This window comes from Thermobia domestica, chromosome 14, assembly GCF_964235325.1.
Source record: "Thermobia domestica chromosome 14, izTheDome1.hap1.1, whole genome shotgun sequence".
NCBI classification, from domain to species: Eukaryota; Metazoa; Arthropoda; class Insecta; order Zygentoma; family Lepismatidae; genus Thermobia; species Thermobia domestica.
In genome coordinates, this window is record NC_137467.1 from 103842151 (window position 1) to 103854445 (window position 12295).

The 12295-nt window shown below is 35.9% G+C and overlaps 1 protein-coding gene across 1 annotated transcript in view; it reads right to left on the reverse strand.

Annotated features, from left to right (window-relative positions):
- Window positions 1–12295, reverse strand: part of LOC145670275 (protein O-mannosyl-transferase TMTC1-like) — a 2166608-nt gene that overhangs the window by 1435457 nt on the left and 718856 nt on the right. The window contains exon 4 of the mRNA XM_081738705.1: window positions 5584–5748. Coding sequence (XP_081594831.1) covers window positions 5584–5748 — 165 coding nt within the window. The remainder of the gene's footprint in view (window positions 1–5583; window positions 5749–12295) is intronic.

Below are 12295 nucleotides of genomic sequence, written 5' to 3' on the forward strand. Positions count from 1 at the left end.
AGGTTCGAATAACATCATAAAACATTTAAAAAAAACTAAATTTTATTGCCAAATCAGCACCTTTTCAAAACTCAACACCAAAAAAGGATGACACGTTTCTGTCTTGGTCTGTAACGAGAAAGACCATGAAACAATAGTTAGTTACTAATAAAATTGCCACTTCTACTTGTAGTTGCAATTCTATAACAGGATTTTTATATGTAGATACCTCCACCAGCCCCGGAATAAAATCTTCTGAAACACTGATCTCAATGAATGCTTTTTACATTGCACTTGAATCTAGAGCACTATCACAAAATAATTAAAGTTAAATCGATTGAAAAATGGAAATGAAAGGTATTTGTAATTAACATTTAATAAAAAATACTTTAGGCATTCCCTGTTGTTTGAAGGATTTGAAATATTAAATCATTTGGATCATTGGAAATAATAAAAGATGGTATGCATTTCGAAGGGAAATAATTTATTCCGAGTTAATAAATTTTTAAGCAAATTCAAAAACTGTGTTTGTATTTTTCGAGACACGAGACGAGACGAGACATTTCACCAAACGTCTCGTCTCGTCTCGTGTCTCACCTCAAAGAGTCCTGTCTTGTCTCGTGGCAACTCTGAGAGAGTCTTACGCATTATCTTTCCAAGAAAATGAGCTAGAAACTTGAAAAGCATATCCAGTCAATTGTTATCATAGAATATATTATGGGCATAGACATTGATGTGTAGAAGGTGACTGAAGCGGAAATTATTCTTACAGGGCCCTTTGGGTTTTGAAGCCGTGAGGGCCCTTTGGGTTTTGAAGCCGTGGGGCTCTATTATTTGGATTGGAAACATTGGCTCAAAATATTTTGCATTTTGTATACATACATACACACACACATTTGTATATACATACATACGTACATGTGTGTTACATATATGTATTAATTAATGCGTGGACCTACGGACAACGTTTCACATTTCCACTATGATGAACAGTTGGATATTTTCAAGGGTATACAATTACCCATCACTTATGTCGCGAACAAATATTCAACTTGTAAATTTATTTCGAGAACTTCTCATTCCCTAATAAATGTTTATTCTCGCAATTTGTACATGCGCAAGCTTGCCTAACAACCGTCGAACTTACATAGAATCTCAATAGAGTTCAAATCTACTGTCTCTTCTTGAAGCACAGGTCAGTGGAGGGGTTTTAGAATATAATTCTAGAAACGCTGTAGGAGATCTTCCGCCTCGCCGGAGACAAAAGACAATCTGGGGGCATGCAACTAATTCACAGTGGTTGCAAAGCAGGCGCAACAAAGTTCTGAATGAAAGTTTTTTTTTTTCGCTATTCCATTTTCTGAACAATAACATTTACCGATGACCTCTTAGCCCCTCCACTACTGCTACCATGAACTCAAATTTAATCGGAATTTGGGCAGACCGTTGGATCCCAACTCATACTGAAGTTTACACATGATTTCGCTAGGGCTTGTTAGCCTTTGGTAATCAACATGTATCATTCCAAAAATATTTCAATCGTAAATAGGTAAGCAAAGCTTGGTTAGGTTCTGGTAGCAAGTATGGAAAATAAAGTTTATTGTTTATTTAAAATTGGTAGCCTCCAACAATGAAACTAAAAACAAACCGACCGAACAGATGTGAACCGAACCGAACCGAAACAGATGTGAAACTGACATGTACCATTCCCTAGACATTTTAATTCCAAATAGGTGTGCCATGTTTGGTCAGTTTCTGATAGCAAATATGGAACATAAAGTTGATTGTTTATTTAACAATGGATACCTCCAACAATGAAATTGACTACAAATGTGAAATCAACATAAACTATTCTCTAGATATTTGAATCGGAAATAAATGTGTCAAGTTTCGTCAGCTTCTGGTAACAAACATGGAAGATAAAGTTAATTCTTTATTTAACAACGGTGGTCTCCAACAATAAAACTGATAATAATGTGTGAAGTCGGTATGTAACACTACCTATATATTTCAATCGTAAATAAGTGTGCCAAAATTGTTTAGTTTCTGGTAGAAAATATATAAGCGAAAGTTGATTGTTTGTTTAACAATGGTGGCCTCTAACGATGATACTATCAGCAATATATGAAATCAATGTGTACCATTCCGTAGTAATTCAATTTTAAATAGATGTACCACGTATGGTCAGTTTCTGTTTGGAAGACTGGGAGATGCAGTTGATTATTTGTTTCAGAAATGATAGTCTTGAATAATGAAAGTAGCAGCAATACGTGAAATCGACATGCATCATTTCATAGATGTTAAAATCATAAATCGTTGTGCATAGTTTGGTTAGTTTCTGGTAGAAAGTATGGTATATAAAGTTGATTGTTTATTTAACTATGGAAGAATCCAACGATTATTTATTTAACAATGGTGATCCCAAACAATGAAACTAACAACAATATGTGAAATCGACAGGTACCATTCCCTACACATTTCAGTCGTAACAGTTTGTGGTCGAAAGTGCAGTAGATAAAGTTTATTGTTTATTTAAAAATTGAGCCCTCCCACAATAAAAATAACAACAATATGTGAAATCATCATGTATCATAGGATAGATATTTGAATCGTACATGTGTGTGCCAAGTTTGGTCAGTTTGTGGTAGAAAGTGTGGCAGATGAAGTTAATTGTTTATTTAACAATCATGGCCCCTAACCATTGTTTAACAATGGTGATCCCCAACAATGAAACTAAAACAATATGTGAAATAGACAGGTACCATACGAGGGAGGACCCAAAAGAAACCGGATTGAAAGAGCGCTGCCGTTCCTAGGCGTATTAGAGAGTTCTCCTGCTAGGTGGGTCTACTAGAGACCTTCCCAGATCAGTTGGCCAAGCAACGTCTACGTAGGAAGTTAACGTTTGATGGTATTATTGTTTTCCTCAACGGTTCTCGTTTGCCGCCTGCGAAATCGTTATGGTAGATTCAAAGGAACAAGGAGTATGTTTGCTTCCTACTTGGAAAATCGGAAACGAAAACTTACCAAATACTTCAACAGGCTCTCAAGAAGGATACAATCTTTCGCATACAATCTTTTGGGTGGTTTGGGCGCTTTAAGTGTGGTGAGATGAGTGTTGAAGATCTGGGTGCTCTTCATCATTTCGAAACGACGAAAACATCGAACAAATCTGCCCCAAAATCAGCGAGGAACGTCGTTTCATGATCGATGATATTTCAAAACAGGCAGGAGTGAGTTGGAGCTCGTGCCAGTGTGAGGTTTTGCAAATGAGACATGTTGCCGCTAAGTTTGTTTCTCGCCTGCTCACACAGGATCAAATCATTCGTCTGAATTTGAGCCAGGACTTGAAAAATCAGTTTGAAAGTTATCCAAACTTTTTGACCAACATGATGACATTCTCCGAGAATTAAACAAAATCTAAAAGGAAAATGTTTTGATGGTGTAGAAGCTGTAAAAAGAACTTCGCAGAGCACATTGGACGATATAAAAGTTCCAGAGTTCCAGAGGTGCTTGAAACAGTGGGAAAGAAGATGGGAGAAATGAATCGCATTTAATGGAAAGTACTTTGAAGCAGACTGAAAGAATTTTATAAAAAATGTAATAACTTATTTTTTTTTTTTTAGAACGAAAGTCCGGTTTCTTTTGGGTCCTCCCTCGTACGATAGATATTTCAATCGTAAAGGTTTATGCCAAGTTTGGTCAGTTTGTAGTAGAAAGTGTGGCAGATAAAGTTGACTGTTTGTTTAACAACAATGGCCTCCAACAATGAAACTAATAACAATATGTGAAATCGACATGTATCATAGGATAGATACCTCAATCGTAAATGAGTGTGCCAAGTTTGGTTTGTTTGTAGTAGAAAGTACGGTACTTAAAGTTAATTGTTTATTTAATAATGGTGGAATCTAACAATTGTGTGTTCAACAATGGTGACCCCAACAATTAAACTAACAACAATACGTGAAGTCGACAGGCACCATACGATAGATACTTCAATCGCAAAGGGGTGTGCCAAGTTTGGTCAGTTTGTGGTAGAAAGTGTGGCAGATAAAGTTGATTATTTATTTAACAATGGTGGCCTTCAACAGTGAAACTAACAATATGTGAAATAGACGTACCATTCTCTTGATATTTCAATCTTAAATGGTGTGCACAGTTTGATCAGTTTCTGTTAGAAAGTATGGCAGATAAAGTTGATTGCTTATTTAACAATAGTGGCCTCTAACAATGAAACTAACAATGGTGTGAAATCGACTCGTACCATTCCCTAGATTTTGTAACGTTCATGAACCAGACTGTATCCGTTTTTGCTTAGTTTTTGAATTACTCATTTTACTTTTGATTATTTTAACTTTATTAGTTATATATGTTACCATTGGTGACGGTGGCGACATCTATCGTGCTAGACAGAAACTATTTGTACGTTAAAATAACCTTAATGTCGGCACATTTGTTGGAATTTTGCTTTCTGACTTTATCTACTAAATTCCCATTTCAGAGCATTACTTTCTGTACAGAAAGTAGAAGGGGACTGTGTATGAGAACCGATGTCCATAGGTTTTGATGATGTTTCACAAGTTGGTAATTGCAAAGTTATTTGAGATAATTTGCGGAGGCTTTCTTTCTTTTGAGAACAAATTTCCATATAAACATTTTTTACTTGGTCTGCGTAAGACTTTTGCTACCCACATAATCAAAATCACTTTTAGCTTTTCGCCTAAGTACGTCGTTGCGTTAAAATATTGTTCTAATTATTAATGAATTAATAAAATAATGATATTAATAACAATATATAATTATGAAATAAAGGTGTAGAGAACCTATGCCAAAAATTAGCATTTTCACAGCTGTTTTAAATATTTAAATATATGATTCACCAATATATTGGTTTTGTAAACACTTGAATTTATTAAAATAAATTAGGGAATCAGATCTGATTTTATAGTACGTACATTTAATGTCAGTGACTCCCAACTTCTGAATTGCAGCAAAACATTATAAGTAATTGCAACACTTTCGCTCCTGACCTTAAACCCTGTAGGGTGGTTTAAAAGTAGGTATACAGTACCGTACTGATCAGCTTATTGCATTTTATATAATTTCTTATCATTATCCATCAGATGGACTTAATTTCTTTATTATTTGTTCTTAATGTCCTTTTACTTATACCGTAAGCTCGGAACAGCCAAAGCAAATAAACTCATAAACTAGAATGTTATACTCGATCAATGCAGGGGTGCATACTTACTTTTGGGCCACCCTGTATAGCAATTTCCAGATTGATGTTAGTTTAATGCATGTAGGCAGAAAATAGGAAGGCATGCAAAATCATGACCAATAAATCTTTAAGCATCCCATTTTCAGATGAATACAACATTTATTGGTATTGTTGGGCGGAATTACTACAACCTGCCAAGTTCATCCGTTTGCAGGTAGTAATATTTTGAAATTTTTATTTAGTGTTATTACATACATAAATTTTGGCCAAAGTACAATTTTCAAGATGTAGTTATCACGTACATTCTGTCTAAAAGATAATATTAGTATTAAAATATATTAAATGCCAGAAATTTGCTTGATTTAAAATTTAAATGTACCTACCTTTTTATATAAGGCCAAGAACGATAAAGGTCATAGGCTAAGTTGACTCCCATTACGGTGATTCCCGTCTCTTTTGCTAGCATTGATAATCCTCCAAGGAATACACTAAGCCAAACTGATAAACCTGATATACTAACTGATTCAGATCCATCTGACGATGTTTGTCTGAAATAAAAGAATACCGGATCATGAGATTAATTATGTACATACTGCACTACATTGTCATCATTTTATATTTACTTATTGTTAAAAAAGCTACAAAAGTAGTTAAATTAAAGTAGTTATATGAAATTTTTCTTTTTATGTAATCTGATAAAAATTTTACACGTTTTAGCTTTCAACTTGTTTTCTTCTCATATTATCTTTTATAGTATCTACTGTTTGGTAACTGTAAGTGATACAATTTTTGTCCCTGCATATCATATTTTATTCTTCAGAAATACGACTTTGAAGTTTTGTCATTTTTGTTGTTTTTCTCCATTAAAAATTGAATACATGAGAAACTTAACAAAGTAAGGATTAGCAATCACATATTCAAAAATTTGTAAGGAATGTTCACTTGTAAGAAAGCATGTCGATATAAGGTCGTACATACATAGTATGTGATATAGACAAAAGTAATGAACGACACCAAATCAATTTAGCACCTCATTCTGAACCTAAGGCTGAGAAAAGTTGGCTTTTCCGATATTTATACAAGGACGTCTATCAAGCTATTCCGAATGTTTAAGTAAATTAACGAAAAATATAGGAAATCGGAATAACTACAATAATAATAGTTAGCGTCCACTAAAATAATAATACTTAGCGATGCACAACTTCCACTTAAGTATATACATTGTATCTTCTTTAAGGATGGGGTTACACAAGGTTCCTGCAAAGCTGCTACTCCCCTAGTACCAAAATAATAAATAACAAACGAAATCTTTCTTGAATATACTTTATTTCCGTTTCTAACTGTTTCCTCTATTCACCTCGCATAACAATATAAGCCTCTTACACTCAATATACAGAGTGACTGGTAATTCGATGCATTCCTTGCAAGGGGATATTCTACAAGTACTTTTGAACATTTTTACCCATTTGAACCGGGGGTCGCAAATCAACAGTTTCTGAGTAATTTGCACATGTGTGATTTCTTTGAAATTTGCCGGCTAACGGGAGATGCGCGAGAAAGAATCACACTGACCCACTTCCACATATCGTTGAACGATGCAATTTTACCTGTGTAATCCTGCATGCTTTGTAGGTCATGCGGTAATGTATAGCTCGTAACTCTGCACCGTTGGTGTGTTATAGGTCCGAACATGAAGTAATGTGTAGTTGTCCAAAAGTCATTACTGTACCTCAGAAAACAGCATGGCAATACCGCAGAAGTAGTTGCCACTAGGAAATGACTGCATGGTTGGGAAGAGGTGGAATGCTGCTGTGCGCTCAAGGGAAACCCCAACTATGGCGGATTTCATAGTCAGGGTCATGCATCTGTCTGGCCAATATTCGAGCAGTGAACAGGTGCATTGTTTTCCAGAAGGCGGACACCTTTTGTCAGCATGCCATACTCTGTTTCTATTTTTCACAAACTTTTGTGAGTGCTACAGTGCTAAATGTGATTTTTTTATGACTTTCCAAGATTCACATCTTTGCTTTTGTAGAAAGCTTTTAACATTAGGTTGTCATTCTAGTAATTGTTATGGCAATAATCGTAATTTTATTTTGAGTTATTAAAGTGATGTATTCGATTGCTATTTATTTATTTATTTATTTATGCAAAGAAATGGCTCAAGGAGAGGTTCGGACCTCCAACTCCGGGGTCACATCGGTCTTTTAAGTTGGTCTAGGATTTGGGAGGAACTGGTGCTGGCCTTCTAGAAGGTACCATCCCTGCATTCGCCTAGTGGGAGTGAAGAAAACCAAGGAAAACCTAGTCAAACCAATGACAGAATGCCGACGTACCACCAGAAAAGGAAGTCCGTGTTCAACACTGAGTGACTAGAGTGATGATCATTTTGTTTGGGATTAGCATGGGGTATTACTACTTGCTTTTTAAACAAAGGGTATCACAATTACCACGATATACTAAGCCCCACTGCTGCGTGCGTATATATATATATATATATTGCAGGATTCGGTGAAATCCTAGAGCGTGGCATGCTGACAAAAGGTATCCGCCTCCCGGAAAACAATGTACCCGTTCACTGCTCCAATGTTGGCCAGACAGATGCACGACCCTGAGTATTAAATCCATCTCAGTTCGCGTTTTCTCTTGACCGCACACCATCTTCATTCCATCTTTTCCCAACCAAGCAGTAAGTTCCTAGGGGTAAGTACTTCTGCGTTGTTGCCATGCTGATTTCTAAGGTGCAGTAATGGATTTTGGAACAATACACCTTACTTCACGTTCGAACCTATAACACAGGAATGGTGCTGAGTTACCAGTTGTGCATTACCACATTTCCTACAAAGGTACGCAGGATTACACATGTAAAATTGCATCGCTCTACAATATGTGGAAATGGGTCAGGGTAAAACTTTCTCGCGCATCTCTCGTTAGCGGGCAAATTTCAAAGAAATCACACATGTGCAAATTACTCAGAAACTATTGATTTGCGACCCCCGATTCAATGTTCAAAAGTACTTGCAGAATATCCCCTTGCAAGGAATGCATCGCATTACCAGTCACCCTATATAATATTAACAATAAAAGGCAAACATCTCAGTCTGGGCAACATGTTAATCCTACAAATAGTCACGGAGATGTCGCTACCTACAGTGTCACATGGCCACCAGTGCAGGTAATTTGCTTATTTAAAACTATTGTGCCAATTTAATTGAAAGTGAAAAACTATATACTTTCAATTTAATTATTTCAAAATGTGAGATATAACTTAGCTTAAAAACTGTAATGTTTCAATTTAGTTAATTTCAAAAGTATTTAATTATTTTAATTTAATTGCTACTTCCATGTCCGTCAACGCAAAGTTAATTATATTTAGAACATTTTAATATATTAATTAGATTAATTTCTGCAATATCTATTTTCAAAGATGTAGAGCAAAAACAACAAAGAAAGAAATTTTGATTGTGATTCTGTTATTTCCATAGTACTTTTATTCTCTTTCTTGATATTAATTAACTAACCTTATGGCTTATGGAACTAGGAGCTTCAATATCGCGTTCGCAGAAAATCCCCATTTACTTTTGTCCTTAGCCAACTGGTTCCAGTTTCTTCTTTGTATTCGTATTTCTGGGAGATCCATCTTAATACTGTTTGACTATCCACGGCAAAGTTTTCCTAATAGTCGTTTTGGGATTGGACTTCCAATTAACATTTGAAAGCATTCCTACCTGCTTCCATTCTGGGTACATGATGTGCCCACATAAACCTACTAGACTTGATAAGCCTAAAAATGTTTGGTAAATAGTATAAACTATGCAGTTCCTCATTATGAAGTTTCTGCCATTTCCCATTCCCGTTCCCCTTGGATTCGAATATTCGTCTCAGGATCGTGTTCTCAAACACTTTAAGCTTAGGTTCTTCCCGCAAAGCAAGCGACCATGTTTCTGAATCATTATAACAAGCTTGACTCCAGACTTTTTGCTCTTAAAAATTGCTCTTAAAACTATTTCTGCGGTAGTGTTTGTTGGTTGTGATAGGTTATTTAGAAGATAGAGAAATTATACAATGGATAGATACAGTTTTAGGGAACATGTTGGGAAACAGATAGTTTTACAGTGCATAGATACGTATTTAGGGAACATGTTGGGAAAAAGACCTCACAGAAAATTTGAAATTTACACCGGATGAAACGGCATTCTAAGCTAGTTTCTAATTTATTAATTTATTTACAAACTGCGTGGGGTGTATTACCTGACCAGGATAGCAGTGCGGTTTTGGGAGGATGGCGCTGTTATTGTGTTTACATCAGTTTCTTGGCAAGCGCGGTGTGACAGGGGAGCGGAGAGTTTCACTCTGCATGTATCCAACGGTTTTTAAAAGTTGCTGTTTGGATGTTATGCATAGCCTAATCTCTTTCCGCTAAATAAAGAACGCCGTAAGTTAAGTGGTTGTACTGAAACATTCCTGCAGTAATGGAGATGTATTGTGAATAGTGATGTATGAATGGAAATTATCAATTTAAGAACAACACAGCACAATTTACAATTCAGTGTGCTTCTAACGTGTATTAAGCAGATTATATAAAAATTGATTACGTTCTATTCGATGTCATTTTAAAATAGGAGCAGCCTGTAAAACGCTGCTTGCTAGTTTGTTCGCAAGTTAACATGGAGGGTGTATTTTTGTTCTAGTTTTTTCTTTTCTTTTTTTTCTTTTTTGTTTTGCTTGTTACTTAATATGTTACTTAATATACTGAATAACTGTTGAAACTGTCTTAACTTGAGCCAGGGGCGGATCCAGGATGAATGTTTGGGGTCGGTCGTTCGAAGTCAAATCAAGGTAATAGTGTATTGCAAAAAAAAGTAAAACAACTTTAGAAAAGGAGAAGTAGCTATTGTCTACAATTTCTAGAAGATAAATGGCCACCTGCGATTTCGAAGGTGCACATTTTTTTGAGCAAGAACGCCAATGTAAGTAATTTCTTGCAATTTATTGCTTTATTTGACTTTGCAACGTAAAACAAAAAAAAAAAAAAAGGAAGGCCTACCTGTTTTAAGTTTTATTTTACATTTATAATACAAAGGTGAAAATTCTTAGGTTTTATTTTTAAAATAAAAAATATCCTATTCTAGGGGGGCAATCGCCCCGCCCCCTGGATCTGCCCCTGATAAAGTATATGCGTGAAGTGGTTTATTACGAGCAGGACAAAAAGAACTGTGATATATTGATTACAAGTAATCCGGTTAGAAACACTGCTGCTTGCATTTTAGTTCCAAAACCGGCCGCCCGCACTCGTTCGCTGGTCAGGTAATAACTGTTATAATTATGTATGTCATTGTTAGGATTATGACCGTCGGTGTCCAATTTAGGAAAATCAAACAAAAATACAATCTGTTACTTAAGGGGGGATGTCCGTGTTTGGGGTCTAAATTTTCAATATTTGAAAAGTAACATTTTCAGAATCTACAGTCTGAAGTTTCAGTCTCGTCTCGAATATTGATAGTTATTTTGCCTTTCCTCAAAATTCGTTTCGTTGCTGTGTGAGATCGATTGACTTATGTACTGTGGCGTATTTAGAGGAAAGGTATCGGGTTCAAGCCCCGCCCGAAGCAAAATCCATTACTGATGTATATAATATTCTCTCTCTCTCTCTCTCTCTCTCTCTCTCTATATATATATATATATATATATATATATATATATATATATATATATATATATATATATATATATATATATATATATATACTCGTATAGAGAGAGGGAGAGAGAGAAGCGGATCCAGGATATTATAAAGGGAGGAGCTAAACTATATTTTGCCGCTTTATCCAGTGTAACGCAGACGTCCGTGAACTTGGCCCCCACTTTGAGAACTAACGATAAAATTAGTGTCAATTGTTAGTGCTTCTTAGTGCACCAACCCCTAACGTTAGTGCTTAATTACTGTAGGAGCTACAAGTAAAAAAAAACCTTTGGGGGGGGGGGCAAGTTCACGCTGACCCCCACTTCAAGCGCTAACGAAATAACTAGTGCCATTCATCAGTGCATCGTTAGTGCTTCCTAGTGCACCAACCTCAACATTAGTGCTTCATTAATGTAGGAACTACAAGTAAAAAAACCCTTTGAGTCTAGCGTGAACTTGCGACCCCCCACTTTAAGCATTAACGAAAAGATTAGTGCCATTCATTAGTCTATCGTTAGTGATTCCAGAAAATACTAATAGTTTCGTTAGTGCTTCACTATTAGTGTAGATATAGCCAATTGTATGCTCGAAATTCCCATAAGAAATGCATGGAGAATTTTTCATTGCGTTAAATTACCGCCAAATTCAAAAGCACTAATCACTTCTGATAGTGCAATCGTTAGTGCTTCTTAGTGCACCAACCGTAACATTAGTGCTTTATTAGTGTTGGAACTACAAGTAAAAAAACTTTGTGCCTAGCATGAACTTGGCCCCCCAATTTGAGCACTAACGAAAAGATTAGTGCCATTCGTTATTGCATCGTTAGTGCTTGTGGAAAATACTAATAGTTTCGTTAATGCTTCACTATTAGTATAGATATAGGCAATTATAAGTCACGAAGAAAAGACTCCCATAAGAAAAACATGGGGATTTTTTCATTAGGCCAAATTGTCACGAAACTCAAATGCAGTAGTGGTCTCTTCTAGTGGCATCGTTCGTGTTTCGTTATTGCTTACTAGTGCACCAAGACCGAATGTTAATGCTTCTCATTGTGAATGGTTTTAGTGACTAGCGTATAGGTAGCTTCCCCTAAGTTTTATTTTCTACCGTCCGTACTGTTGATGCACTAATGTTTGGAGTTCTGCAATAAGAGCTACTAACACTACAGTAATTTAACGCAATGAAAAATTCCCCATGCATTTCTTATGGGAGTTTCATGACTTACTATTGGCTATAATAGTGAAACACTAACGAAACTATTAGTATTTTCTAGAAGCACTAACGATACACTAACGAATGGTACTAATCATTTCGTTAGTGCGCAAAATGGGGGAGTTCACGCAAAGTTCACGCTAGGTCCAAAGTCTTTCTTACTTGTAGTTCCTGTACTAATGAAGCACCAACGTTAGGGT